The 26960-nt window shown below is 37.0% G+C and overlaps 1 protein-coding gene across 1 annotated transcript in view; it reads left to right on the top strand.

Moving 5' to 3' along the window:
• AVEN (apoptosis, caspase activation inhibitor) overlaps positions 1-26960 on the top strand; it is a gene marked incomplete at its 5' end in the record, with an annotated part of 101445 nt that overhangs the window by 71062 nt on the left and 3423 nt on the right. The window contains one exon of the mRNA XM_014941642.1: positions 25678-25748. Within this exon, the coding sequence (XP_014797128.1) occupies positions 25678-25748 (71 nt within the window). The remainder of the gene's footprint in view (positions 1-25677; positions 25749-26960) is intronic.

Below are 26960 nucleotides of genomic sequence, written 5' to 3'. Positions count from 1 at the left end.
TAATTAAGGCCTTGTAATATAGGATTTATTAGGTAGGCTTTTATAAGTATTAGGGCAAGACTACTGTGTGACAGCCCAGGCACTTTCAATATTTTAAGTTATAGCTTTATCCATGCATAGCCATGTAACTTCTGCAGCACCATAGCTGGTATTATGCCATTTAATTTACCTACTGAAGAACCTACTGAAGAACATAATATTTTAATAAAGCCTTTGATTTTCCGGGTCTGAAGTGTTTGTACTGTGGAAGTGGAAGACTTCAGGGTAAAGTGCTTTTAGAATGTGTCTTTCTTTTAGAACAAGTATCTGTGCCAGCCTACACACTGATACTTAGAGCTGTTTAATAATTGCTTTCTCCCATGAGGCTCCTTGGCTCTGAAGTAAGAACCAGCGTGCTTAACCCTCATTAAAACAAATAGATAAATTTCTTACTAAAATTAAAGGCCTCTTTTTAATCATTCAGCTTCATGCTATTTAGAAAAATGTTCAATTATTTAAAAGGCTGCTGTAATTTAATGGACGAGAAAGACTCTGCACTTCAATAAATTGTATGAAATGCCATGTTTTTTCTTGATACACAGATTACTCATCTTGGATTTCTCAAAATATCTAAGCTTTCATCTTATTGTTGCATGTCAATTTGAATCTTAAATGTGACCCATAAACTTTGAAAATCATAACACTTTCTCTGTAAAGAACTTGTAAAAGATAATGGTGAGTACTTTCATGAGTCTAAGCCTTACAGCTTCATGAGCAATGCTTCTTGTGAATAGAAATGCAGTCTACTTCCTTATTTCTACTAAGTAGGAAACATGTAGACTGTAGGTGTCTCAATAAAGCAATAAGAACAAAAGGCAGGTATTTGAGATGGCTACATCTGTGCATGTTGTTGTCCACGGACAGGCCCTGAGTGGTCCAGGTGTGAGGCTGCTGCATGCCAGAAGCCCTGTGAGCAAATGAAATATTTTGACCCCATGTCAGTCTGAGTGTTGTTATTGTTTTCTTGTTAACTTTTTTGTTAGCTGGCTGCTTCATCTGAATTTTGACTTCAAATATCACTGAATCTGATTGATTGTTTATTTTAATCTGAGGCTTAAATCAGAGGAAAAGTAGAGAAATAAAAAATACTTAACAGTAAACAAAGCCAAATTAAACAAATGCTTGGTGATGAGTTTTACTTGTGTGGTTTAAGTTTACAGAATAAACCTGCTTTTTCAGTCTGTGGATAGGGTTCGTATCATCATACCCTTACTGCAGATATGTATAGAAAAAGATCTCTGAGCTGTCTTATTTACACGCACTGGATGCATCTATGCTGGTGTTTTAATTTGGGTAAAGAAATGCAGTTTTGAAGTGAATCTCACAGTCATTCCACCCTACTGTGGTTTGGTTCATACCACACATGATGCTTTGGTTAATACAGGTGCATTTTTTTCTCTTCAGAAATATTCCCCTAGTCATAGAGAGCCCTTCACTGTAGACTTCTGAAGACCACTTAGTAAAGTTCTTTTGAAAGTTATCAAGCTTTTATTTCCAATGTGTTTAACAGATAGAAACTATTTGTAAGAAAAATTGGTGTAGGCACGCTGTTCTAGGTTAATTTAGAAAAATTGTGAGACAGTTGTTTTTTAGTAATTGATTATTTTGGTTGAGCCACGGAGCTCCTTAAGCTAATTCTGGGACAGAAGGCTGTTGAGAAATAAGTTTAATTGAAAAAGAAAAAATAGTTTCTGCAGAATGGAGTTCTGTTAGTAAAGGCATGCTACATTTTCATGCTAAAATGCATGTGTCCTTTAAAAGGAACATGTGTAATCTGAAAACTTCACATTGTTTAACTTTCCTTTAATTAAAGCTAGATAAGTTGTTTTTGTTAAAATTTCTGGGCTGGATTTTTCATTTAACTGTCTTTAATGTCTTCAAAATGAATTTGGTCACCCAAGTGATATTTTTGTTCTGGTTACAGAAGGAAAAAAAATCATTTATAGTTTGAATGTAGTAAAAAAGTGTTTTGTGTAATGCTTTGGTGATGAAAATGGTTCATTTTCTTTAAGTTTAGTAGCTATTCTTGTTAAAGCTCTAACAGTTCCTATGCTCTCCTTGCAATGTTTTATGTTTCCTTCTTCCTCTCCTTCACCCCTGAGCACACATCAACAAATTTTATTGAATGGTTCAAATTCCAGTTGATGACTACTCTGCCTCAATTTGGACAGAAAAATATGTTCTGAAATATTTATCTCTTTTTTTCACTGAGGATTCACAAATGAATGCCTTTCTCTAAGGCAGAGGAAAAAGTGTTGGGAAGAGAGAAGTGACTGCCAATAGTTCTGCTGTCGTGTTATGCTGACTTCACATCGCATGCAGGGTACACGCAAACCGGTTTCTTATTTCTGCTCTTATACTGCACCTTCAGCTTTGTAACATTGTATGTACTTTCTTGGGAAAATATTTTCATACTGAATAATAATGTCAGTTTCAAAGTGAATGGATTCTTTAATATTAGCAATAGATACTATTTTCAAACATTCATTTCTAAGCAATTGAGCTTGTTGGAATTTTATTTCTTCAATTTTAGATACACATTTGTAAGGACTCCTGTAATGCTCTGATCTTCAGTGGAGCTGCTCTACTCTAGTTTATCTTTTCTCTTCCCCGTTCCTTTCAGCACGCATCCATTTTTTTGTGCTGTGCCAGCTCTGGTGCTTCTTGGAGTCTACTTGCTAAAATGGCAGAAAGTTTAATTGACAAACCAGCAATCCTTTTCTGGTGGTTTAGCCAAGTGAGTCAGCTCAGTAAGGATTCAGCAGGAGGGAGGCTGTGCAGCTACACGGCAGGGACCTGAGCAAGAGGAGGTGTGAGTGGAGGAGCCCCCAGAGCTAGTGGCAGGGAGGAGGTATATGGTTATATAGCTGGGGTGTGGGTGGAAGGAGGAGTGAGTGGGACAGTCTTCTTTCTGATGTGACTGAGCTGTAGATTCTGTGCCCGAAGCCCAGTGCCTTCAAATAGTACCTGTGTGTTAGCCACTGTGATGCTGAACACTGCGCTTTATATACTTCATATGCTAGGTGGGAAGGATGGCAGCATGAAAAGCCCGCTACCATAAACTTCACACAGTACGTGTGATATGGGAAGCTACCTGGTATTTTTTAGAATGAAAATGTAGGATCATAGATAAGGCTGTGTATTTCCTAGAATGAAGTGGTCTGACTTTTGCTGGTAGCTTGAAGTAAAAGTTGTCACAATGTTTTGTATTGTCTGATTGCTTCCTTCATATTCAAATGCTATTTCCATTTTATCTGCCTAGGAATGTTATTTAAAGATAATGGAGCTGTGAGGGGTAGAGGTTGGTCAACGTACAAATTGCTGGGGATGTGTTTAGATGTGGAAATGCAACTTCTGGAATGACTGAACACTTTTAGTGGAAGTAGATTCTTGTATATTTTTGTGCACTTCCTAAACGTAGCTGTCTTGCAGAAAAATCTCACTCATTTTAAAATAAGATTATTTATTTTTTCATACTGTGCCTTAATTGCAGTTTCTGAAACAGTCTGTTTCCACTTTTAACTACGGTGTTTGTTTGGAATGTGACTCTCTTAATTCCAGATTTTCTTTTATGTTTTACATATGTTTGGCTGTCTCTTGTTGCTTGTCTGTTTTTTAACCTTTATTGAAATTTTCATTGTATTTCTGCAGCTAAGTAGATGTTTCAAAAGGTATTAAAAAATTATTCATAAAAGTTTTCACTTTTATAAAAACTTGAGCCAAGCATTGCAAAGTTTGCAGTTGAAAAAATAGAGGGGAGAAATGACAAAAGGTTCTGGCACATAGACAGTTTTACTCCTGTCCTTAAGTTCTGACTGCAGGAAATATTTTTGCTTTGTCAGTACTTCATAGGTCTTCAGTAATAACCAAATCTTGTTTTAAGGGGTTGTTTTAAAGAAACTTTTTACTGGAGCTAAAGCTTAAAACTTGTGATTTTTTGTCATGTGTGTACCATTACTTTCCTTTTCTCTGAAAACTTGCAAGGAAAAGTATGTACTTTTCTGAGAGGAAGCATCAGAGCACAACAGCTCCTGTTTCAGGATTTTCAAGTTTTTCATTAAGACTAGTTGACGTAGTCTTTCATCATTAGTCTATTTATAAATTAAGGGATACCTTTTTTTTTTTTTTTTAATATCTGCTGAGGAGTGTTGTAGGTTACAGCAGAAAAATGCAAAGTAGAAACATACTGCCGAGTAGGGTAATGGGTACTTACTGATGGTAGATTTATGTACGAGGCATTTAAAAATGAGAATGCAGTAATACAGCAATTTTTTTCAGGCTTTAAAAAATTGTATTTCCATTTCGACTTAGATTATTTTCAAAAATCTTATTAGAAAGAACTAGCATATCATATGATGTTTTCCATATATAAAAAGGCCTTTTGTGCTGCTTAGAGGGTCTGACCTTAGGAGCTAAGAACTACTGGCCCATAGAGAGAAGAAAACAAGTGTCACCATAAGGTTAGTTATCATATTCTCTGACTGTGAAATTCAGATTTCTATTACGAAAATTAAGTTCTCTTTGGCTGTCACTTCAGTGACAACAGCAAGTGAAGTAAATTCTCTGCTCTCTCATTCATTTTTCATGTTGCTCTCTGAGGACACAGTACCCTGAGATCAAAACTCCCATTTTACCAGATACACTAGTTCTCTATGTTATGGGTAGATTTTAGATGAAAATTACAGCTTATTCTTACATGTCATATGTTTCAGAAATAGAAATAGATGCTATTAAAACCTTTGATTCCACCAGGACCTATTAAACAACAGAAATATTTTTCATTAAAACAGAAGCATTACTATTGTTTTTTCAGTGAAACAATGCCACTAATATTGAATTCACAGACTGATGGATTGAAAAATGCATTGAGAATTTTTATGTAACCCACTGTTCTTTCTATTTTTGGGTTGTTAAAACATCTGTACATGTAGCAGTCTTATTTGGGCTGCTGATGGAACAAAACATTAGCTATTTTTATTAAAGTCATAAACATCAAGTTTGTATGAACTTTTATAAAACAGTGATAATTTTTGCTCTCGCGTAACCCCAAAATTTAACAGCACTTGTCCAGAGAAACAAATTTAAAATGTATCAGTAAAACATTATCTGATGAACCTTTACTACAGGGATATTCATTATCAGATTTTTGGGACTATATTCTGTCAGTGTTTAAAACCTACAAAGCAACCCAGGAAGGTCACAGCAGATCAGCTGACACAGTGTTTGCCAAGCAAGCATGCTTTCTGACTGGGTGCTTGATCATGACCATATCTGTTCTTCATAATCCTCTACTCATAAGAAAAGTGCCTCTATTAATTTTTCATATCATAGAGAACACTGATGAAGATCAAAGAGGTAAACAATCCACAAAATGCACATGCTGTCTGTTTCCAGCTGTCCTTTCTCTACTCTCAGCAGCGTGTCTCATTGAAAAACTATTCAAAGAGACAGTAAGCCCTTATCATTCCTGGAGGCATGGGATTTGTATCTTATGTCAGAGGAGGAGACTTTATTCCTTCCTGCTTCCAAAGAAGAAAGGAGGTGAATTCGGTTGAGGGAATGGAATGATTTCAGCTGCTGTCTTTGTATTCACATTGGTCACGTTTCATTTTCATTACCCATTAAAAGCAACAGCAAAGGTACCTACTTTCGTAAGCATCCATCCCGCTAATATAAAACTTCTGAGGTCCTCACTTGGAATATATTCTATTCCTGTATTAAGCACCTGTACAGGATGCTGCTTTGACCTTTCAGTAGCAGTGAGAGCATTTAGGAAAACACTGCAGTGGTAATGGCATATGCCTGCTGCCAGGCTGTGCAGTTGTTCATATACGATGATGTCTGGCTTACAGAAGGCATTTCCTGAGAACAAATTCAAAGACTACCAAATGCAGTCATCAGTCTGGTACAAGAATATAAAAGGTAGCAAAAGAAGCCTACAAATAGTGTGTAGCTAAAGAAGAGGGCTTCCTTCTCTTGTTTGTTTTTTATGAAGGGTACCCCTGAAAAAGTATACAGTAGACCTTTGTACTATGTCTGTCCTGTAAAATTTAAGGCCACTGTTCTGTGCTCAGGGAAGCATGAGTAAATGCACTGTTAATGGATGCCAGACTGCATTGTGAAATCAAGTTTGCAGTTTCCAGCATGAGCTTGGTCACCTTTTAGGTCATGTGACCTCTTACAGACATGTAGCACCTCATGCAATAGCTTTTTTTCATTATTTATTTATACACATGGAAGAAGCTAAATGAATCTACAGTCCAGATAAGTGCCTTGTAGAGAAACTGCGTAGAGGGTTTTTTTGAGAAGCAAAACTTGCTGGGATTTTGGAAGATAGGCTTAGTATGGAGTCATGGTTTTTTATGATTGAACCAGCTGATAGATGCTTTTCTACTTTGACCTATTACTGTCAAGTAACCTAGAAACTTGTAACTCAAAGTAGGTCCAGCAATTTTGTCTTTACTAATTATTTGAAATGTGCAATCTATACACTGGACTCTCGGGACATGCCTGATGACAAAAGCTGGAGGGAGTAATTTGATTTACTATAACCAACAAAATGTTAGCTGCTGTCTGAATTAGAAAGATTTTATGTTGCCTTTTAAACTCATCTTCTCTAACTGTAGAAAGAAATCATACAAAAAGACACATTTGCAAATCAAAAGATTTGTATGATAGTATAATCAGTGTCGCATTTCTCCTTGTACTTCACATTATCAAATACATTGGATTATGCCTTCTCCATGAGGCCAGTAAACCTTTTCCACAGTTGGTCTGCATCTGGCATGTATGTATAGAACTCTCCAGTTGACAGTCTCTTCATATTTTCATGTTCACTTACGGCAGCCTTATACAGAGAATACAACATTGCTTATTGTACCAAAGTGATACAAGTCATGAATCTGGATCTCCTCTAATGACATCACATTCATCTTGTAGCCATGGTCACTCTACACCTTTTCACAAAGGATACTTTCCTTATGACCATGAGGGAAAAAAGTCTTTCTCAACCACAGTAAACTCACCTACTGAAAGAAATTGGTGTTAACTGAATTATTGAGCTATAATTTTAGTTTTCTTCCATACAATCTGTGATGATTATAATGAGGTTTGCCATTTTTATTCAGAAAAAAAAGTTCTGTGATTGTTTTGTTGTTTTTTTTTTTTTTTTTTTTTTTTTTAATGGTGCTTTAATCCTGTTAGATTTCAGAGGCAAAGCAGTTACGAGATTGAGCTAGAATCTATTCCCTCTTATGCATCATTAAACAGCTCCAGACTGAATTAATTACATCTGATCAACCCACTCAAGGCAATGAGGCCATGAAAGGTGCAAGTTAGGGGCTGCAAAACATTTATTACTGATGACAGGGCACCAGAAAGAAAACGCTGACTTTCAGATCCAAGTGTGAGCTACAAATCTAAACTTGAGTTAGTAAGGCTGGTTTTAGTGAAATAACTCTTTTACTCTACAAAGTGGTTGCATTTGAAGTGGAAAAATGGGATACAGAGTGCTGTGATAGTATTTTCATTTTTACGGAGCCATTTTTGAGCATAATACTACAATTTCACTTTGATGCTCCAGGCTTCACCACTGACCTCAATTCCTGTAGGAGTATATTCAGCGTACAAAAGAGCAAACCGGGCAGGATCTCAAAAGCCCCCAACCCATTTGGATGATGATCCAGGAATCTATTCATGAATAGCAGAGGTCCCAGTGACATTTGCTAATCACAGCCCCTTCAGCTATATGCAGGCTGTCACCACATACCTATCGGGAACTTGGTGGCTCTCACTCTCAGTACCAAAACCTCATGGATAAATGGATAACCACTGCAAGTCCTGTGAACTGCAAAAGGCATACTTCTGCAAGAAGAGAAACACCACGCTCAGATGGGGTATTATGAGGAGTGTTAACCATGCAGATGATAGCAGAGTTTTAGAGAGCTTCTCCCTTACTAACTAGACACAGCTGTGTCTTTTTTTCCAGATTGATATAAGACCAAGATGTCACTCTGCAGCACTGAGCCACATCTTGGCTGAGACAGCTGGCCTTCTGGGCTGTGAGTGCATATTTCCACATCACGTCCAGCTTTTCATCCACCAACACCCACAAGTTCTTCTCATCAGGGCTGCTTTCAACCCTGATGCCGAATTTGCCCCAAAAGGCGAAATAGAAACTGCAGTCTCAGAAAATAGAAACTGCTCATAAAATAGAAACTGCTCAGAGACTAAGTTTTCAAGTCCATAAGCAGGAGGTATTTATTAACAACGCGTTGGGGAACTCTCCAGGCCGCCCCCCAGCCTGTATTGATACTGGGGCATTGCCCCAACCCAAGGGCAAGACCCTGCACTTGGCCTTGTTGAACCTCATGAGGTTCACACGGGCCCACTTCTCGAGCCTGTCCAGGTCCTTCTGGATGGCAACCTGTCCCTCAGGCATGACAACTGCACCCCTCAGCTTGGTGTCATCTGCAAACTTGCTGAGGGTGCACTTGATACCACTGTCTTGTCATTGATGAAGATATTAAACAGTACTGGGCCCAATACAGGCCCCTGAGAGACACCAGTTTTCACTAATCTCCATCTGGATATTGAGCTGTTGACCACTACCCTCTGGATGCCACCATTGAACAATTCCTCATCCACCGAACAGTCCATCCATCAAATCCACGTCTCTCCAATTTAGAGAGAAGGATGTTGTGGGAGCCAGTGTCAAAAGACTTATAGAAGTCCAGGTAGAACTTGCCCTCCTTGAAGCCATGCTGGCTGTCCCTTTTTACCTTTCACTTCAGTAGGCCAAGCAAACCATAAATTAGGTTCTGTTCTCCCTGTCACCCAAACAGTCTTTCTCTGTACACGTTTCTATTTGAATTCACATTTTTAAGTATAAATACACTGTATTTAGATGAAATTTAACTAACGACCTGAACTATATTTTGCATTAATACTGCGTACCTGCACAAAGACTACATTATGCAGCCCTAAAACAGGGACCTCTGTATTTTCTAATGCCTTAAATCTAGCAATCTAATTCTCTTTTCTGCCAAGACTAGAAAGTGGGTAGGAAAAATTATGATAAAGCAATTTTGTTGGGGTTTACTGACCTCTATTACATGGAGATATTTCAGTGCTGTTGATGCTGGCAGAGTTCACACAGCAATTTGTCTGACCAGCTCCCCAGCAGCTGTCCTTGCCCACCGATGAGCCAGCTTCAGCCGCCTGCTGCCCAAGGCCTGCCTGCTCTTCCACAAGGAATTCCAAAATTTTCGGTTTGCTCATTTCTCAAATACAGCTACGCTTCAATAGAGCAATATTCTGTGCAGAACAGAACGGCCTATCTTTAGTGAGTTACTATGTTAACGTAAATCTATGACCCACTGAGTGATGGGATACAGGCTGCTGACAAATTTATATGCTGGACCTTCCATCTATATCATCTCAATTTATACAGAAAGGATCTTTGGGTAGTTCTTCTTGTATATTTTGCTAAACCTTTTTTAAAATATTGAAATTGACAAAATTTTTCTCGGTAATTTGAAAGTACCTATGAAATTCATTTTTTTAAACAAGGTCTGTTACGGAATTAATGGTTCCTTTCCCTCTTCCCCTCCATCTTCTATATTCTGAAAAAAAAAAAAAAAAAAGTCCTGACCAAAAGCAGAAGAGGTATTAAAAAAAAGCCTGTATGTGTGTTTAGAGAAAAGGTCATTCATTTTTCATCTGTAGGGAAATACATGCACGAGAGCAGAATCTGGGTGAAAGCTTTTTTCTCTTACCCTATGAAACTATTATTTTTCCTTTTTATGCATATATAGCTAAGTTTTATAAATGTTAGCTAAAGCATCTTTTACTGTTTCTAAGCACATTTTCATTGTCTGCAAATGCTTGTTCTCAGATTACAGAATGAGCTTTGGCTCTAGGTTATTGCAGGTTTGTGTTGATTCAGTGGGAAAGACGTGCTGTGAAACCTTCCCGATGTGATTGTTGAAGCAAAGTGAGAGTCAGTTGATTGGTTTGTGGAAGAAAGTAATGATAATCCAAAAAATTGCTACAAATCTCAGTGTCCCTGATACTGCTTTTAAAAAAAAAATTGATTAGATTAAGAATCAGACAGTTCAAGCTGCTCAGGAAAATTCTGCCTGAATTATGTCTGCAATTGAGAATGCAGTTTCTGAAAAATTTAAATATTTCATTGAGTGCTGTGTCGTCTTTGCTTAAATGCTAAACCTTATTCAAGTTTTATACTGACTTGGTATATACTGCCTGGTGACTTCACTGTTGACATGCTAAATGTGAATCAAAATTAATACGTTCCAAAAGGCAAAGCTGACTGAAAGCATTTCCTTAAGATGATTAAAGAAAAAAAAATATTACTACTTGATTGTAGAAACATATATTCAGTACTGATCTTTTTCTAAAAAAAAAAATAATATTAAATTCCTGTATACAAAAGAAAAATGTCATAATTTTTTGTTTTGAAATGCTATTTTTCTCACCACATTCAAAATGAAAACAAGTACTGAAAATAATGTTTGATAGATGCCTTTCATATTTCTGTGCACAGTGAAATGTTTACCGCAAAGCAATGCAATTTGAAAAGGCAGAGCAGGGAGAGTACTTAGTACTTTCTACATGATTTACAGGTCATTTCCTTCTAAAGTAAAGAGTTCATTGATCAGCACCTGCTTATTATGTTCCAAGTAGGCTAGAGGGACTTAAAGTATCGCAGTTGTAGTTGGAAATCGGAAGAATTGATTTAAACAAGGTAAAAAGCTAAAATAAACCTAATAAACAGGGCTAGAACAAGCAGAGTGATGGATGAATGAATAGGCAGGGAAAGCTTTAGCACAACATTAAAACACATCATGAAGTAATGTCTTTGGTGGGCAAAGTTGTGTGAGACTTCTTTTTTTGGACTGTATAGAACTGGATCATAGAAAAATCTAAAAGTAAACTACAGAAAGCAAACGTGTCTGGTGAATAGCTATGATACAGATGATTTTTCCTTTTAGCCTTATTACTATTACCAGACACGTCACTGTCTTCAGTATCCTAAAATCTGAATTTTGATATTGCTATTATGCTATTTAATAGTATGTCAGTACTGTGATGGAAAATAAGTTCTCCAAATGAATATTTAAAAATGAACACTAGAATGCACATTTCAGTTCTGTGCTGTTTAGATGCAGAAGATAATTAAATAAAATCGATACTTTCTCATTATTCAGTCCTGTGAAACACTGTGTATCAATGGTAAATACGTAGCCCAGATGGTGTTTGTCATCCAGAAAACCGTAATTCTCCATTCTGTATTATCTCTTCATGTTTTTTAATTTGTAGTTCTGTAGTTCTTGTCACTGCCATAGGAGAATTTGCATAAGGCGGCTACAGAAGGTGTTGCTGCGAGGTATTGTAAGCTGTAGAACCTGGAACGCTGCGCTGTGTTCAGCACCAAGGAGCAAGCGCAGGGGTCAGCGTGGGGGATACTGGTGTCTTCACTTGAGCTAATCCAAGCTTTATTTACTTGCGGTAAATTTCTTAGAAAAGCTCTGAAGGTACCTGATAGAAAAGGTGAGCAGAAGCTTGTCTGTGGCTACAACTTGCTTTTTAACATGACCCAAAGAATTGTGGATAGTAAGTAATTGTTTTTCTCCTTTTCACTTTACAGAAGAACTCTTAATTTTTATTAATACAAGTTTTGAAACTTTGCATTGATCAGTTCATCTGTAGCAATGGGAAAACTCCTCTGTAGATAATCGTAACTCTTTAAAAGCCCATTTCTTGAAAAATAAACTTGAGCTTCTATCTCATGGATTATTTTTCTTATAAATGCAAGTTGGACCAAGAATGCAGTAGCTTTCTAAGCCTTTGGTAAGACAAATCCAGTATGCTGCTTGCTTGTATTTTGGATCTGAAGTGAATGTTTACCAATCTGCTGTAATTTCAAGCTGATGTTCAGAACTGCCATTACACTACTGTCTTTGGAGAGTTCAGAGTAACTTGCATATGCAAAGAAATACTTTCCAAGCTTTTGCATGCTGATAGAACTGGAGCTTTACTAGATTTACTTTTTGCTAATTGTAATCCATGTTATTTCACTAAAATATCGGAAGAAAATCCTGTCTCTTTCTGAAGCTACTTCTCCTTTCTTGTTTCATTACCTTAAACAAAAAACTCTTGCAAGCTTGTGTTAGTACTATGACTTGTCGTATCTTCATAAACACAAGAAAGCCAAGCCTCATACTCACTACTATCAAACCGCTTGAATATTTTTAGGCCTGCACCTTTATGTATAATTTATGAATACTTTTGAAAGATAGTCCCATAGACATAGCATACTGTACCACTTGCATGAATAGTGAATACTGCTTTAGGGAAGAATGGCACTAATTTGTATGTGATGATGTTAAAAATATCCAGCACAGCAGCATCAAGAATATTTATTGGTTATATAATTGCATTCTTTGCTGTAAGTGTTGTATCAAATACGGAGTAAGGAATGAACCTGTATAGAATAGGGTTTTTGGGTTATGAAATTCTAATAATACAAGGGCTGCCAACTAATGTATGTACCACCATAAAAAATTAAGACTGGCTTTAAATGCTTAAAATGGAAGCTTGAATAGTCAACTGCCAAAACTATCGTAAACTTTCATGACTTGTCTATTATAAAAATTGGAGAGAAAGGGGAGAAAGGGAAGTTTTCCAGTGTTTCTATGGCATGTAAGAGCTACAGATAGCAGACTTTTTTCTCCAATATATAAAACTAAACTGTTCATCAAAGCTCTCATTTCCTCTTCAAAGTGTTGGTGTGAGTTTAGAGGTACTGTCTGCCCCAAGGTCTCAAGCCAGTGTTTTTGCCTAATAGAACCCACAGGAACATCCTCTCCCTCATCCTCTTATGCCCAGTCACTCTGGCTGCTGCAAAACGGTTCCCATCAATATGAAGGCAAATCAGGGGTCTTTTTTGGATTGACTGGCTTCCATTCTAATTGAACCTTGTTCATCTTGTTTCAGATTCTCTTCTATTCGTTCTGTCTCTTCTTTCCTCACTTACAAGCCAGAATCTGGTAAGAGTTCCTTGTGCCAGCACACGCAAACGGATTCCTCTCGAGTCCTGCAGTTTGACGTTATGCAAATCTTCCCTTGTGGGTGTGTTGCCATTTCTTCCAGTGTTGAATTTCAGCTTTGCTTCCTGCTATGGACACATGCTGCACCAATATTTGCTGCCTATATAGTCTTGTAGAAAACAGGGTCTTCACGAAGGGCCAGATCACTGGGTTCCTTGCCCTGTTGGTCTACAGGGATCAAAAGCTCTACCGTTAAGCTACTTTCTTACCGGTTGGGTCCAGGGTTATGAAGATACATGAGTCCTCTCCCTTTCACCCAAAGGAGAGTTGTCTGCCCTTGTCCCTAGGGAGAATCACAAATTTCACTAAATGCTATGTCATACTGATGCTACAAAACCAAAAAAACAAAAGCCTTTGTTCTTGAGCATTTCTGCCTTAAGTTACGCAACGATCTTTGCCCTTTTTTTCAGCTTTTCTCTTGAATGATGCTGCTCAAAAACTAGTATGCTCTATGGACTTTCATACTTTATCTAATCTAGCAAGCTGGTTACAGTGACATTTAAAAATCGCTAAGTATGTTATAAATTAGTGACCTGAAAAGGAATGACACTAGAAAATGTCATAAAGCATCGGGAAAAATGTAAATATTTAAGGTGACTAGCTTAAACTTAATGAAAGGTTTAAGCTTAACCTATGGGGAAATCAGTAACTTCACACTTAAATATCATTTTATTGTTTATTCAGTAAAAAAGTAAGTAATGGAGAAGATGGGATTGGTTCTTATGAGTAAGCACGTCAGGCTACTGTATTTGGCTTAAATTTTAAATATACCTTTTTGTTCAGTGCATTTTGTTTTAACATTTTGCATTTTTGCTGCATTCTAAGAGCTATAATAATTATTTAAAAAAAAATGCATATGAAGAACAGTGATACATTTAAGAAAATGTAGAAAAGTTAATTAGTAAGCAGAGAGGGTCTGCCCGAGGCTGTTTATACAATTTCCTGTATGGTAGTGTTGTCTGTTATGCACTGTCTCCTTATACACCCTGTAGATAGAAAATGCACCCTGCATTGACTTGAAAGAACTCTTAGCTAGATTAAAAGACAAATTTGTGGATTACTTACATTTCCTTCCTATCTATCCTGCAGAATGATAGCTATTTAAGAGAAGGGTAGAGCTCTACAAGTAAAAAAAATAGCTATTTGCTTTAATTTGGGGTTGGTTCTATTGAATTGGACTCAGGGTCCATTTGGAGACAGTTGAGGTAAGGCACCTGAACATGCTATATGATATGCTACTTTCTCAAATGCTTTCTTGACCTGTGACAGTTTGTGTCCCAGGGACTTCCTGAGACAGATGTGGAATCTTTGTGTATGAAAATAGTTCTCTTCTTTCCCTCCTTGCATCTGTGGAAACTTGTGGCATCTGCACCATCTGATGGTGTGGAGTCCCACAACCTAGCTTCAACTTAAAAAGATTAGCCACTTTTTATTTGTTTTGAGTACATGCCCTGCTGGCTTCATTTGATACCTCTAGGTCTTCTGTGAGGAGAGGCAATGGGCAGCGAGTCCCTGTCTACCCATCTTATGCCGTTCATGGTTTTCAGATCTCTGTCGTGTTCCCTTGGCTCCCCTCCCGTGGCTTAAGTTACTCAGTTGTTTCTCATACAGGAACTGTTCCTGCCTTTTCTAATGCTGTTGCATTTTTTGAGATTGGGCTTGGGAAACCAAGACTGCACACAGTATTCGTGATAGTAATACGTGATACGGGTGTAATGATGTTCTCGTTGTTGTTCTCTATTGCTTTTTTTAATAATTCTGAAGAGTTTGCTTCTTTGGGCACTGCAGAGCACTGAGATTCTAATTCTGAATGGTGTTGGTCATCTCTGAGCTTAGTTTGTATGTGAAGTGCCGCTTTTTGTATTTTTGGTATTGAGTTTCATCTGCCATTTTAAAATTTACATTCTCAATCTTAGCTCATTCTCCACAGCCTACCTTCACCTGTACTACCATGGGAAGCTTCATATGATCAGCAAACTTTGTTACTTCATTTTTCTCATCTTTTTTTTTCTTTTCTGTTTTATTTGAGTGAAGAGGTTAAACAGATACAACCCCAGAGAACTGTACTGGTCATTTCTTCTATTGTGAAAATTGACAATTTACTCTTTTTCTTACTATGTTTAGGCATTTATTTATTCATACAAAGCCTCCTCTTTTTCCTGCTGGGAAAGGGAGTGGGACGTCAGTGAGAGCTTTTGGAAACGTGTGAATTACATGAACTAGATCTTAGCTATGTGCATTACTTTTTGCTTCTTCCAAGAAATTGTCTTAGATCATGGAGCAGAACTTTCCTTTTCAAATGCTGTGTTGACTCTTCCCCCAAGTATTATGTTTATCCATATATCCATTAAATTTCTTACAGTTTCTACTGATTTGTCCATCAAGCGTATCGAGCTGGTGTTGCATTGTCCTCCTCAGTCTTCCTTTCGCTGCTCCCAGTACTCCTGTGTTGGCATTTAGCTTTTTGAGGCTTTAAAGGTTTAAAGGCATTCTAGTTTCTTCTGTCTTATTTCTTATATCAGTGTTCATGCAGAAGCATGTGTACTGATGTTTGTTTTTCTGAACCTCTTCAAATATCAATTTATTTGTTCTGTTTTCCTGGTTTGACTCTTGCTAACCTCTGCTTTTGCTTTTAATGGAAAAAAAAAAAAAAAGAGTTGTTTGTTTGTTTGTTTTAAAACTGTTGTGTTCTTTGGCACTTGTTAGCTTCCCCTGCCCCTCATTTGAAAAACTGGCATCTGACCGTGCTTTCAACAGGCTGTAGTTCCTCTATATGCTAAATCAGGTTTGATCTTCCTGAACAGGCACTCTTTGTTCTAGAAGCAGCGCTAGTTTCTGAAGATATTTTCTTCTTGCTCCTTTGTTTGTGACATAATTTAAATTTTGAGGGTGTCATTTAGCCTTGATCAGATGATCCTGTTCTTTGGTAAAATTCACATATTTATTTTTTAAATTGTGACTAGTAGCACTGTGTAGTGGTGCCAGGGAATTAATTTAGAATATTGTGATTTTTGATCTGGTTGCAAGTATGCTTTATACATTGCAGTGCAGGCTACGCATACCGTTGACATCAATATGTTTGCACAGAGCTCAAGAACTTCTACTGGTAACAGTAGAAGAATGTTATTTAAAATATTTTCTTTGAGATATGTATTCTGCTGGTAGTTAGAATTTTTATGCTCAGCTGTTGCATAAGCCTTCTGGAGTGTGTAATACATGGTGTGCAACCTACTGGTGAGCAGCAGAACCAGGGAAAAGTGTAGGTTGTGCTAAAGTATTTGTGGTGAAGGAATGCTGTTTGGAAATACCTGTCATGTTCTTGATAAAAGACAAACTTTGCAGTGACTTACAATATTACTGATCTTAATAGTATCTGAAGAAAATTATTAGATGTTGTATTGTTAAAGGGTCTTTATCTGTTGTTTTTGTATTCTCATATTCGGAAAATTGCTATTACTCAATCTATGCTCGTGGCAAATTGCATAAGTAGCACATTGCAGCCTTAGTCATAGTAAAAGATAATAGATACAGTGTGTGCTCTACGAAGTAAAGAAATTAAGATAGCAGAAATAGAAAATAGCGATGTTATTAAACTGCCATGAAGAGTCTTTGGAAGCATTGTGTCTTCCAGAAGTTTGTTTCTCAGTATTTTATGTTACCTCATCATATCTGGATGATTGTCTGTTTATGATGTGTATAAAACTTTTGGAGAACATACATTTCCTAGTGTTGGAAGAATATTTATTATGAATTCGTATATATGTAAGTCTCCTTTTGTAGGAGAAGAAAAGGAAAACCATTAGGTGTCCTATCTTCAGGACTATTCATCCAAAGTGATTTTTATATAAAATTAGCATAAATTTTAGAAAGGCAATTACTATATATATAAAGTATATAAATAATATATATACATACTATGTGGAAACACTATGTAAGGAGAAAAGACATGAATGATTTCAGCTGCTGTCTTTGTATTCACATTGGTCACGTTTCATTTTCATTACCCATTAAAAGCAACAGCAAAGGTACCTACTTTCGTAAGCATCCATCCCGCTAATATAAAACTTCTGAGATCCTCACTTGGAATATATTCTATTCCTGTATTAAGCACCTGTACAGGATGCTGCTTTGACCTTTCAGTAGCAGTGAGAGCATTTAGGAAAACACTGCAGTGGTAATGGCATATGCCTGCTGCCAGGCTGTGCAGTTGTTCATATACGATGATGTCTGGCTTACAGAAGGCATTTCCTGTGAACAAATTCAAAGACTACCAAATGCAGTCATCAGTCTGGTACAAGAATATAAAAGGTAGCAAAAGAAGCCTACAAATAGTGTGTAGCTAAAGAAGAGGGCTTCCTTCTCTTGTTTGTTTTTTATGAAGGGTACCCCTGAAAAAGTATACAGTAGACCTTTGTACTATGTCTGTCCTGTAAAATTTAAGGCCACTGTTCTGTGCTCAGGGAAGCATGAGTAAATGCACTGTTAATGGATGCCAGACTGCATTGTGAAATCAAGTTTGCAGTTTCCAGCATGAGCTTGGTCACCTTTTAGGTCATGTGACCTCTTACAGACATGTAGCACCTCATGCAATAGCTTTTTTTCATTATTTATTTATACACATGGAAGAAGCTAAATGAATCTACAGTCCAGATAAGTGCCTTGTAGAGAAACTGCGTAGAGGGTTTTTTTGAGAAGCAAAACTTGCTGGGATTTTGGAAGATAGGCTTAGTATGGAGTCATGGTTTTTTATGATTGAACCAGCTGATAGATGCTTTTCTACTTTGACCTATTACTGTCAAGTAACCTAGAAACTTGTAACTCAAAGTAGGTCCAGCAATTTTGTCTTTACTAATTATTTGAAATGTGCAATCTATACACTGGACTCTCGGGACATGCCTGATGACAAAAGCTGGAGGGAGTAATTTGATTTACTATAACCAACAAAATGTTAGCTGCTGTCTGAATTAGAAAGATTTTATGTTGCCTTTTAAACTCATCTTCTCTAACTGTAGAAAGAAATCATACAAAAAGACACATTTGCAAATCAAAAGATTTGTATGATAGTATAATCAGTGTCGCATTTCTCCTTGTACTTCACATTATCAAATACATTGGATTATGCCTTCTCCATGAGGCCAGTAAACCTTTTCCACAGTTGGTCTGCATCTGGCATGTATGTATAGAACTCTCCAGTTGACAGTCTCTTCATATTTTCATGTTCACTTACGGCAGCCTTATACAGAGAATACAACATTGCTTATTGTACCAAAGTGATACAAGTCATGAATCTGGATCTCCTCTAATGACATCACATTCATCTTGTAGCCATGGTCACTCTACACCTTTTCACAAAGGATACTTTCCTTATGACCATGAGGGAAAAAAGTCTTTCTCAACCACAGTAAACTCACCTACTGAAAGAAATTGGTGTTAACTGAATTATTGAGCTATAATTTTAGTTTTCTTCCATACAATCTGTGATGATTATAATGAGGTTTGCCATTTTTATTCAGAAAAAAAAGTTCTGTGATTGTTTTGTTGTTTTTTTTTTTTTTTTTTTTTTTTTTAATGGTGCTTTAATCCTGTTAGATTTCAGAGGCAAAGCAGTTACGAGATTGAGCTAGAATCTATTCCCTCTTATGCATCATTAAACAGCTCCAGACTGAATTAATTACATCTGATCAACCCACTCAAGGCAATGAGGCCATGAAAGGTGCAAGTTAGGGGCTGCAAAACATTTATTTGTGTTTTTTTTTTTTTTTTTTTTTTTTTTTTTTTTTTTGTTAAGGAGCCTTATAAGCAGCCACCACCTCCTGCAGCTCCTGGGGATTCTTTCTGCTCAGTCCAGAGACCCTGGGGTCTCTCCAGCTCAGGCTGATGGATATGGCTGCTATTTTCCCATTTGCAGGTTCAACCAACAGTGAGGGTAACTCTGGCTTTACACCAGGCTGATGACTTCTATATCATTTTTATTACCCTGCTTGGAAATTCTCACAGTGAAATGCAGACGTGATAAACAGAAAGATTGCTCATGAATTCAGTAGGTGGCATTTTCCAAAATTTCCTGGTGTGCATTTTGACAGTCATAGAAAGAGAGCTTGTTTCTAAGATTATCAATTGCCAAACTGTTTTTATTCTTCTGAACTTAATAAATTCAATTGAGGCTGACATTTTTTTCATACATACATTTTAAATGTGTCATTTTCAGCTCTTGTGTCCTCATTTTTGTAGAACCAGGGAGATGCATGGCTTTTTGGTGTTTAAGGGTGCTTATGTTTGCATTTATGTACCTTTTTTTCTTTAGGTGCAGTACGGATAGATTACTAATCTTGGATGTTGTGCTACTGTACAATATAAAAAAAAAATATCAGCAACCAGTTTTTTGATCACTAAGTACAGTAGGATGACAATCCATTGTACCTTATTCCTCCTGACATTAATCCAGGAGTCCTGTGATAGGTTCCCCATCACCACCATTGATGGTATAGGAAGTTTTAGTTTGGAATGTGTATTTGACTAGAAGTATGTGATCTTCCCAAATTCTCCTTGGTTTGGTTTTTCCTCCAATGGTTGCTAATTCCTAGTTCTGAGTCATCCATCAAAACTGGCCTTGCAGAACGTTTAGCTTCTGCAGTGACTCATCATGGAATTGATGTAGGTAAGGAAACTGCAGCTGGAAGGTTAGAGCAGTTCATGTCTCAAAACTGTACATGAATAAAGTGCAAGTCAATTATACAGTTCAAGTATAATTTTAATTTGACTTTCAGAGAACCCTAGATGCCCCCATACGTAATACGAAATAGAATTATTGCAGTAGTTAAACTGACCTGAACATTCTTTCATCTTTTTTTTGACTTGCAGAACTTTAGTGTTTTGGGATTATTTTTTTCAATGGAGTATGGAATCCTGTATTGAAAGAATCACAGTCTTGTGTTGCTTTGGTCACCTTTTACAGTTTCCCTGAGGAATAGTCCATAGGACCTATGGTTGAAAACCACTTATACAGAGTTCTCAGAGTAGAGAAATTAGGAATAGAGAAAAATGTGTTTAGTTGAATTGAAACATGACCTTGAAAATGTATTTTTGTTTTCTTAAGCTTATGTCTTAATTTATATATGTATATATAGTTTGATTGCTCTATTGTTCTAACCTTTGTTTTGTCACTTTTTGTTGATGGATTGACCTCCTGCTGTATTTGTCAGTGAGACCAAGTACCCCTCCTGAGGAGGCTCAGGTACCCAGCTCTGTGGTTTTCTGTCTGAGCTGTTTTGAATTCTCGAACTGAAGTATCTGTAGAAGTTTGTATGGGAAGCACTCGTTTCACCATTGCTTTTTGACTTTGAAAACACATACAAAAAAGGTATTGTGCAAAATCCTCAGTTTTGGAAAAATTGGGAACGATTAGTGGAACATCTGCATTGTGTATTTGCACTTAGCAAAAGCAAATGCTGTGATATGAAAAACACAAGCAAAACTGACTTCCTCCCTTTGAGAGCTGTGCATTGCAGAGATATTTCTAAATTTGAGCTCAGTTAGAATTTGGGTAATTCATTAATCTGTCTGTTATTCATCCAAGTATTTCATCTCCTTCTGCTTCCGCAGTAGCCATAACCTTTATTTTTAAGTGATTTTGAAATTATTACCTCAGTATCAGGCTTCAGCAGGAAGGTGCTATTTTGGTGGCAGTGTTAGATCTTAGCACTTGTGTGTAGATCTTAAGGTGCTTTACAAAGAGTGGTTTAGGTCTGTAAATGGGCTGTATTTTAAAAATGTGAGAACTGTTACTTTAGTACCGTGTATCATTTTCTTGGTAACAATGGAGAGAGCAGTGTTTTCCCTTTCATCCTCTCCCAGTATATTCCTTCCCAATTGAGAAGATTGTTCCCATTTTTGGGTTGACCTTCAGATGTTCAACAAAACTGTTTGCTAACTGAAGTCTGTGGAAAAAGTCCTCTGGCCCAGAAGAAGAGTTGATATCTCTGAGGTTGTATTTTAGGCAATTGGTAGAGTCATGAAAACCTTCTTGTCATCCTAAAACTTTTGGTAGATTCCGATTCTTTTCCAGTCTCTGAAGCTTAAAAACAAAACAAAGGAAGGTACTTTTACAAATGTTAACTTGAAAAAAACCAAACACCACTATGTAAGGAGAAAAGACATCTTTTCTTTCCAGTAATGTTCCAAAGCACCCAGTTCTTGCTGTTTCCATGCTGCTTACAAAATCTTCTAGTTAGAGCAAGCCATGGCATGGATGGATGGGAGTTCTTCCTCATGCTTTTTCCTCCAGTTTGAGAAAGATTCACGCACACCTAATTAATCCCAAAAGACTGGTAAGCTTTAGTTTTCTCTTTGTGATTGTAAGTAAGGTTAAAATTCATGACTCAATAGTTGCCCACCTTTTCTATGTTCTATAGATTTCTGTCTTCTTTTGAACCTTCTACGTGACATCTTGCACTATTAAAAGGGAAAGAATATGTTGCTTATTTTGACTCCTCAGGAGTTAGTCAGTCTTATATAGAGTCATAGAATGGTTAGAGTTGGAAGGGACCTTAAAGATCATTGAGTTCCAACCCCCCTGCTGTGGGAAGGGACACCTCCCACTAGACCTGGTTGCTCAAAGCCCCATCCTTATGAACCACTGATGTTTGATAAGATTTCAAGCATCATTCCTGCCTAAACTCTGCAATTCAGATTGGTTTTCCCTGCAGAAAAGTGTTAGATTGGGGGATCTTGTTCTTTTTTTCACCTTAAAAATAACATCTGTTTCCTCCTGCATTATTGGAATCCATGAAGAAGACTGGTGGAACAGGCAGTTAGCTTGTTTTGATATGATATCCTTCATAAATAGTGATGAACTGGGGATTGATATATATAGAGAAAGGGATCTCTTACAAGTTAAATTTGCAAAATTGCTTAACATATCTTCTAAAGATGGACTTTCTTCAGAGAAAATCTTCTCCATTTAGTAACTTGGGAAGAACTTTGATGAGTGTAGCAGATAGAGCACGCTTTTTGAGATATTTTAGGTCTGTTAATTTCCCAAATGTAATTGTAGTTTTCTGTTGTGATTTATTTTATTCAGCTGCATACTGCCATCATAAATTTATTGCATATTATTTAGCTGACTCTGACTTGTAGACAGAGGCTTGAATTTCCAAAATAAAATAAATGGGAGATGAACAAGGGTTGGAAAACCCCAAATAAGTTTGTCAAAATCATTGGTGCTTATTTAGGAGAAGGTAAAGTCTGATTAAAAAATTGGGTTTAGAGTTTTATGTTTGCCCTTGCAATGCTGCTTTACAGTTTCACTGTTTGTTTGTCCCCCCCCTCCTGTTTGAAAATCTTTAAGACAATAGAATATTTTTCCTCTGTCTTCAGTAATGTTTTATGTCTTTTACTTGTAATGAACTAGAGAGTTAAAATGATGATAAACTGACATATCATTCAATTGATTTAGCTTTAAAATATACATACACTGACATATCATTCAATTGATTTAGCTTTAGGTAGGAAAGTGGTAGGAAAGCATGGTGGTTTAGAGCCACTGTTCTTTCATAATAAAGTTACATTTTGTACAATAAAGAATATCAAAGCTTATTATGAATATTACCAAAGAAGGTGTGTCAGGTTTACTTGAATGTGTTATTTTTAGCTACTCTGGATTTGAAGGCCAAGTCATATTTGTAAGTAACATAAAAACTATTCACATGAAGAAAAGTATTTTTTTTATGTTGGAAGGAATTCGGAGTCATTGCAAGCTTTTTAATTAGTATTCATGGCATAAAAGGAAGTTATTTTCAGGGTAAAGGAATTTCTGAAAAGATAATTGGTTAGACCAACATTCTCATTAACCTAATTTGCATTAAATGTGCTTCTGTGAATTGTAGTTATTGCTTTTCCATTTGAAAGGCATGCTTTGTTAGCTTATTTAAAGAGCCTAGTTAAACTACAGTTTAAGTCATAGCCTTTAATTCAGCAATACAGTATCAAACTGAGGATCTGTTATTACCAGCTTTGTGAGTGTGGAGAATCATCAGCCAGTTTTTGATCTCAGTGGATTTTCCTGATGAAGTACGTTTGTTTAGCTGCTTTACGTACGGTCACTCTCAGACACTGAAAGCATTCCACTAATCCTTCAATTTAATGTTACTCCTTTATAAGAGCAGAGGAAATTCTTTATTTCCCCTGTGACACAGCATTAGAAATAACTGAAGGAGCCTTGGGGATATTGGAAGAAAATACTTATGTCTTTGTTCTAATAGCATGAAGACTTGGAGGATAACTTGGGCTAATCATTTTCTTTATGCATGTAACTAAATTGGACATTTAAAATATGAGCTGTTAAAACAGAAATTAATTTGCACATTTTCGTACACGTCTTAAAATTATGAGACTGAAGAATGAATTTGTAGTTCTTTAATTTTCAGCACTGGTTATTACTTATTAGTATTCTAGATATTTTGAAACAGAGGGATTTGCACCTGTGTCAGCAGTGAGTCAACTGTGAGTGCTCAAGTGAAGTATTTGCATCTGCAGGTAGATAAATAAGGACAGGATGTTGTTTTTCCATAGTGCCGAGCGTACCTAGCTGTCGTGGAACCTAACCTGGTGTCTGTGAATTGTATGAACTAAACATGGATAACGTTAGGCAGCTCTTAGGATATCTAAATGTTAATTTCAGTGCTTAATTTTAAATAGCTGCACTTTTACTGTTTTGATACTGCTTGTTTTCAAACCAGTAATACCTGGAGGCACTGATTGTAAAGCGAAGCGCAGCCGCTCAGGCAGGGCTGTGTGTCAGCCCAGGAACGCTGACCAGTGGGGGATAAACCTAATGAGAACGGGGAGATGCACATTCAACCTGGATATGGTAATGGTCATAAATATCTATATAAGTACTCAGCTGAGATGGTCACCTTATTGCTAGAATGTTTCTGCAGATGACGATGGTGGACATGCCAGGTACACAGTGCGATTAGCATATGAGTACACTGCATACCCAACGGGCATACATGAAATGCAATGAGTTAGTAACGCACTGTAGATATAAATAAAAAAAGCCATGGCCAATACATTTTACATACTAGCTGGGAGATGGTTAGGTCTCCCTTTTTTTTATTGTTTGGCAAAGAAATATGCCACTTGCTATGCCATTTTGCTGCTTATTCATTCTGTTTGCAAAACAGAAGCTGGCTGATGGTTGCACTATTGAGTAAAATTGCTGAAAGGCTGAACTCCCTTACACTTTGGGACAGGCAGACAATGGAAAAGAAGCCCATTTTGGGGACAGCACGTTATATGTTCAGGTTTTGTATGCGGGATTAAGGGCATGATTCAGGAATTGTCAAAAGTATGAGTGGCAGTTAGGATATTGAGAGCCAAATGGAAGTTAGAAGCTCAGTTGTTGGTAATGCCATAGAAAACTTCCTGTGGCGCGTTTATTCTGTTAGAGGTTGGGAAAGAGTGAGCTGTTGCTTCTCAACTGCGGGACTAAACCCAAGTGATTTACAGGTGATCTGCCATTCTGAGGATCAAATTTCATCTCCTTCACACAGTAATTCACCAGGTTGTTTTGTTGGTTGTTTTTTTTTTTTTTCCCAGTAGAGCACCTGAAACAGCTATTGGTTCTCAAAGTGCACGGTCTAAGAAGGCCACGTCCCATACTCTGCATCAGCAACACCTTTGCTTTCTGTTACTCCAGACCTTTGGCAGTCATCTTGCAACCCTAATCTTTCCTGATTCCTCTGTCCCAGACCTTACTAATTTTTTGTGTTCCTGGAATTCTTGTGTGTTTCTTCAGTGAGTAAATTTATGGGACTGTTTTCACAGCCCAGCATGGTATTGCAATAGAAATATTGCATCGAACAAAACAATAACCCAAACCTTGCTATAGTAATAAGTTCCTGCTGCCTTGGAGGAATGTGGTAGGAGGTTAAAAGATCCTATAACTAAGGTTAAATATGTAGCTTGATTAGCCCTATTTGAGATTTCTTTTAATTCATTCCCTTATGCATATGAATTGGAGTTAGGGTTCAGTGCCTTTTTTTGATGACTTGCTGGAGTAGGGACTAGTTCAAGAAAGAGAGAGTCTGGAGAATTTAGCTACCAGACAACAAGAAGTCTTTACCTGGCCTGTACAAACTGATTTTTGGGGTCTCTATAATCCATTTTGAGAGAGGTTTGCATGTAGATAAGAGAAGGTCTAACTTTAGCACATTCAAAGCTGTTCATAAAAACTGCACTCTGCGAATACGGTACGTATTCCTACTATGTTGTCCAAATAGGACTTTTAAATGAAAGTCTTGCTTCTTGACATGGCCCCCCCTTGCTCAGTTTTGAGTTTTTGTGCCTTTTTTCAGTACTGTTTTTGCAAATAAGAGATTAAAATATCTTTCTATAGAACTTTGGGTTAAAGATGTGACATTGAATTTACTTCTGTAGGATTGGGAACTTTGGAGACAGCTTCTTATTTTTTAAAAAAATAAATGTATTTTTTATTTATTTTCTGTAGGAGATTCCTTCACACAGTTCCGATTTGCTGATGAGAAGGAGTGGGATAGAGAAAGCATCTGCCAGAAACAGGTAAAAGAATTGTCATTCAAATGAGTTTGTACGGATAATTGCCTGATAATTGACAGAGTATCTAGGCAGTTGTGCTTTCAGCAACAAATTGCTTAATACAATAATAATTGCACTATTTATTCTGTATATTTTTATTGTCTCTGCTGTTGGGAGCTTTTGGAGCTTGTCCTGTTTTTTTTCTATTGAAGACTAATCAAATGAGCAAGCTGGGGTTTTAAGTAACGTTGGAAGAAAAGAACAAGCAAACCCATCCAGTGAAGGGAAAATAAGGAACTGTCACTTTGCTCTACTGACATACCAAGTCAGCCTGCCTTTTTCAGCTGTATTTAAGAGAAAATAGTTTAGTAAAATGACTATAACAAAACTTGTATGAGTATACTCGTATATTGGACTATGAAGCTTGTTCTAGTTCTTTCAAATTGACAGCTCGTATTCTGTGGTTGAAATTTCATCTCCAGAATGACTATTATGGGACCAATGAGGTTTTAGATGATTTGTCTGTGGATTCCGTATGCTGGAAAGGGTCAAAGCAATAGGAGTCTGCCGTTTTCTGGACCTTTTGGGAGCAGAGTGAATTCCTTTGACAAATCTCTTACGATACATCAGAAAACACTCTCTCTTAATTTATGAGTATTTGGACTTCCAGATGTCTGTGTCGGTCTATGCCATATTGACAGGGACAAGTTTTTTTGTCTCTTTAAGCTAGATTTAGAAGCAGGTTTTCTGCTTATGTGAAAATGAGAGTATCAACTGAAAAACATGTTGTTATTGGATTTTAAAATACGTGAGGGATATCAAATTATCTTTTACATCAATGGTGAATGTGCTCAGAATGTTCTGCTGTACTGTGAGATTGAAATCTGTTTAAGTGTAGCAAAGTCCAGGGTGTTCTGTAAAAACATCAAACATTGCTGGTTCATGTTCTGTAAATTTGTTTTTAATAGTTTGGAGCCAAAAAAAAAAGGGGGGGTGAAGAGAAAAGGAAACTTCAGTAACTGTCACAATAATAAGTGACAGGTCCACCTTTTAAGCAAGTAGGCAGCAGTAGAGTATCTTTCTTTAGTATCTTGGGTATAATTTTAAAAGTTTATGTAACTTACATGCTTTTGTAAGCATCCAAACAATGTCTTAGAAGATGGGGAAGTACAAAAAGGGCCATGTTATTTAGGCACTAAAAAAACCCAGTAGAGCTACACATGAGCTGCGTGGTTT

The sequence above is a fragment of the Calidris pugnax genome, unplaced genomic scaffold (assembly GCF_001431845.1).
Source record: "Calidris pugnax isolate Ruff unplaced genomic scaffold, ASM143184v1 scaffold56, whole genome shotgun sequence".
Taxonomy (NCBI): domain Eukaryota; kingdom Metazoa; phylum Chordata; class Aves; order Charadriiformes; family Scolopacidae; genus Calidris; species Calidris pugnax.
The sequence above is the reverse complement of the archived record's forward strand: the minus strand, read 5'-3'. Positions and strand labels throughout refer to the sequence as shown.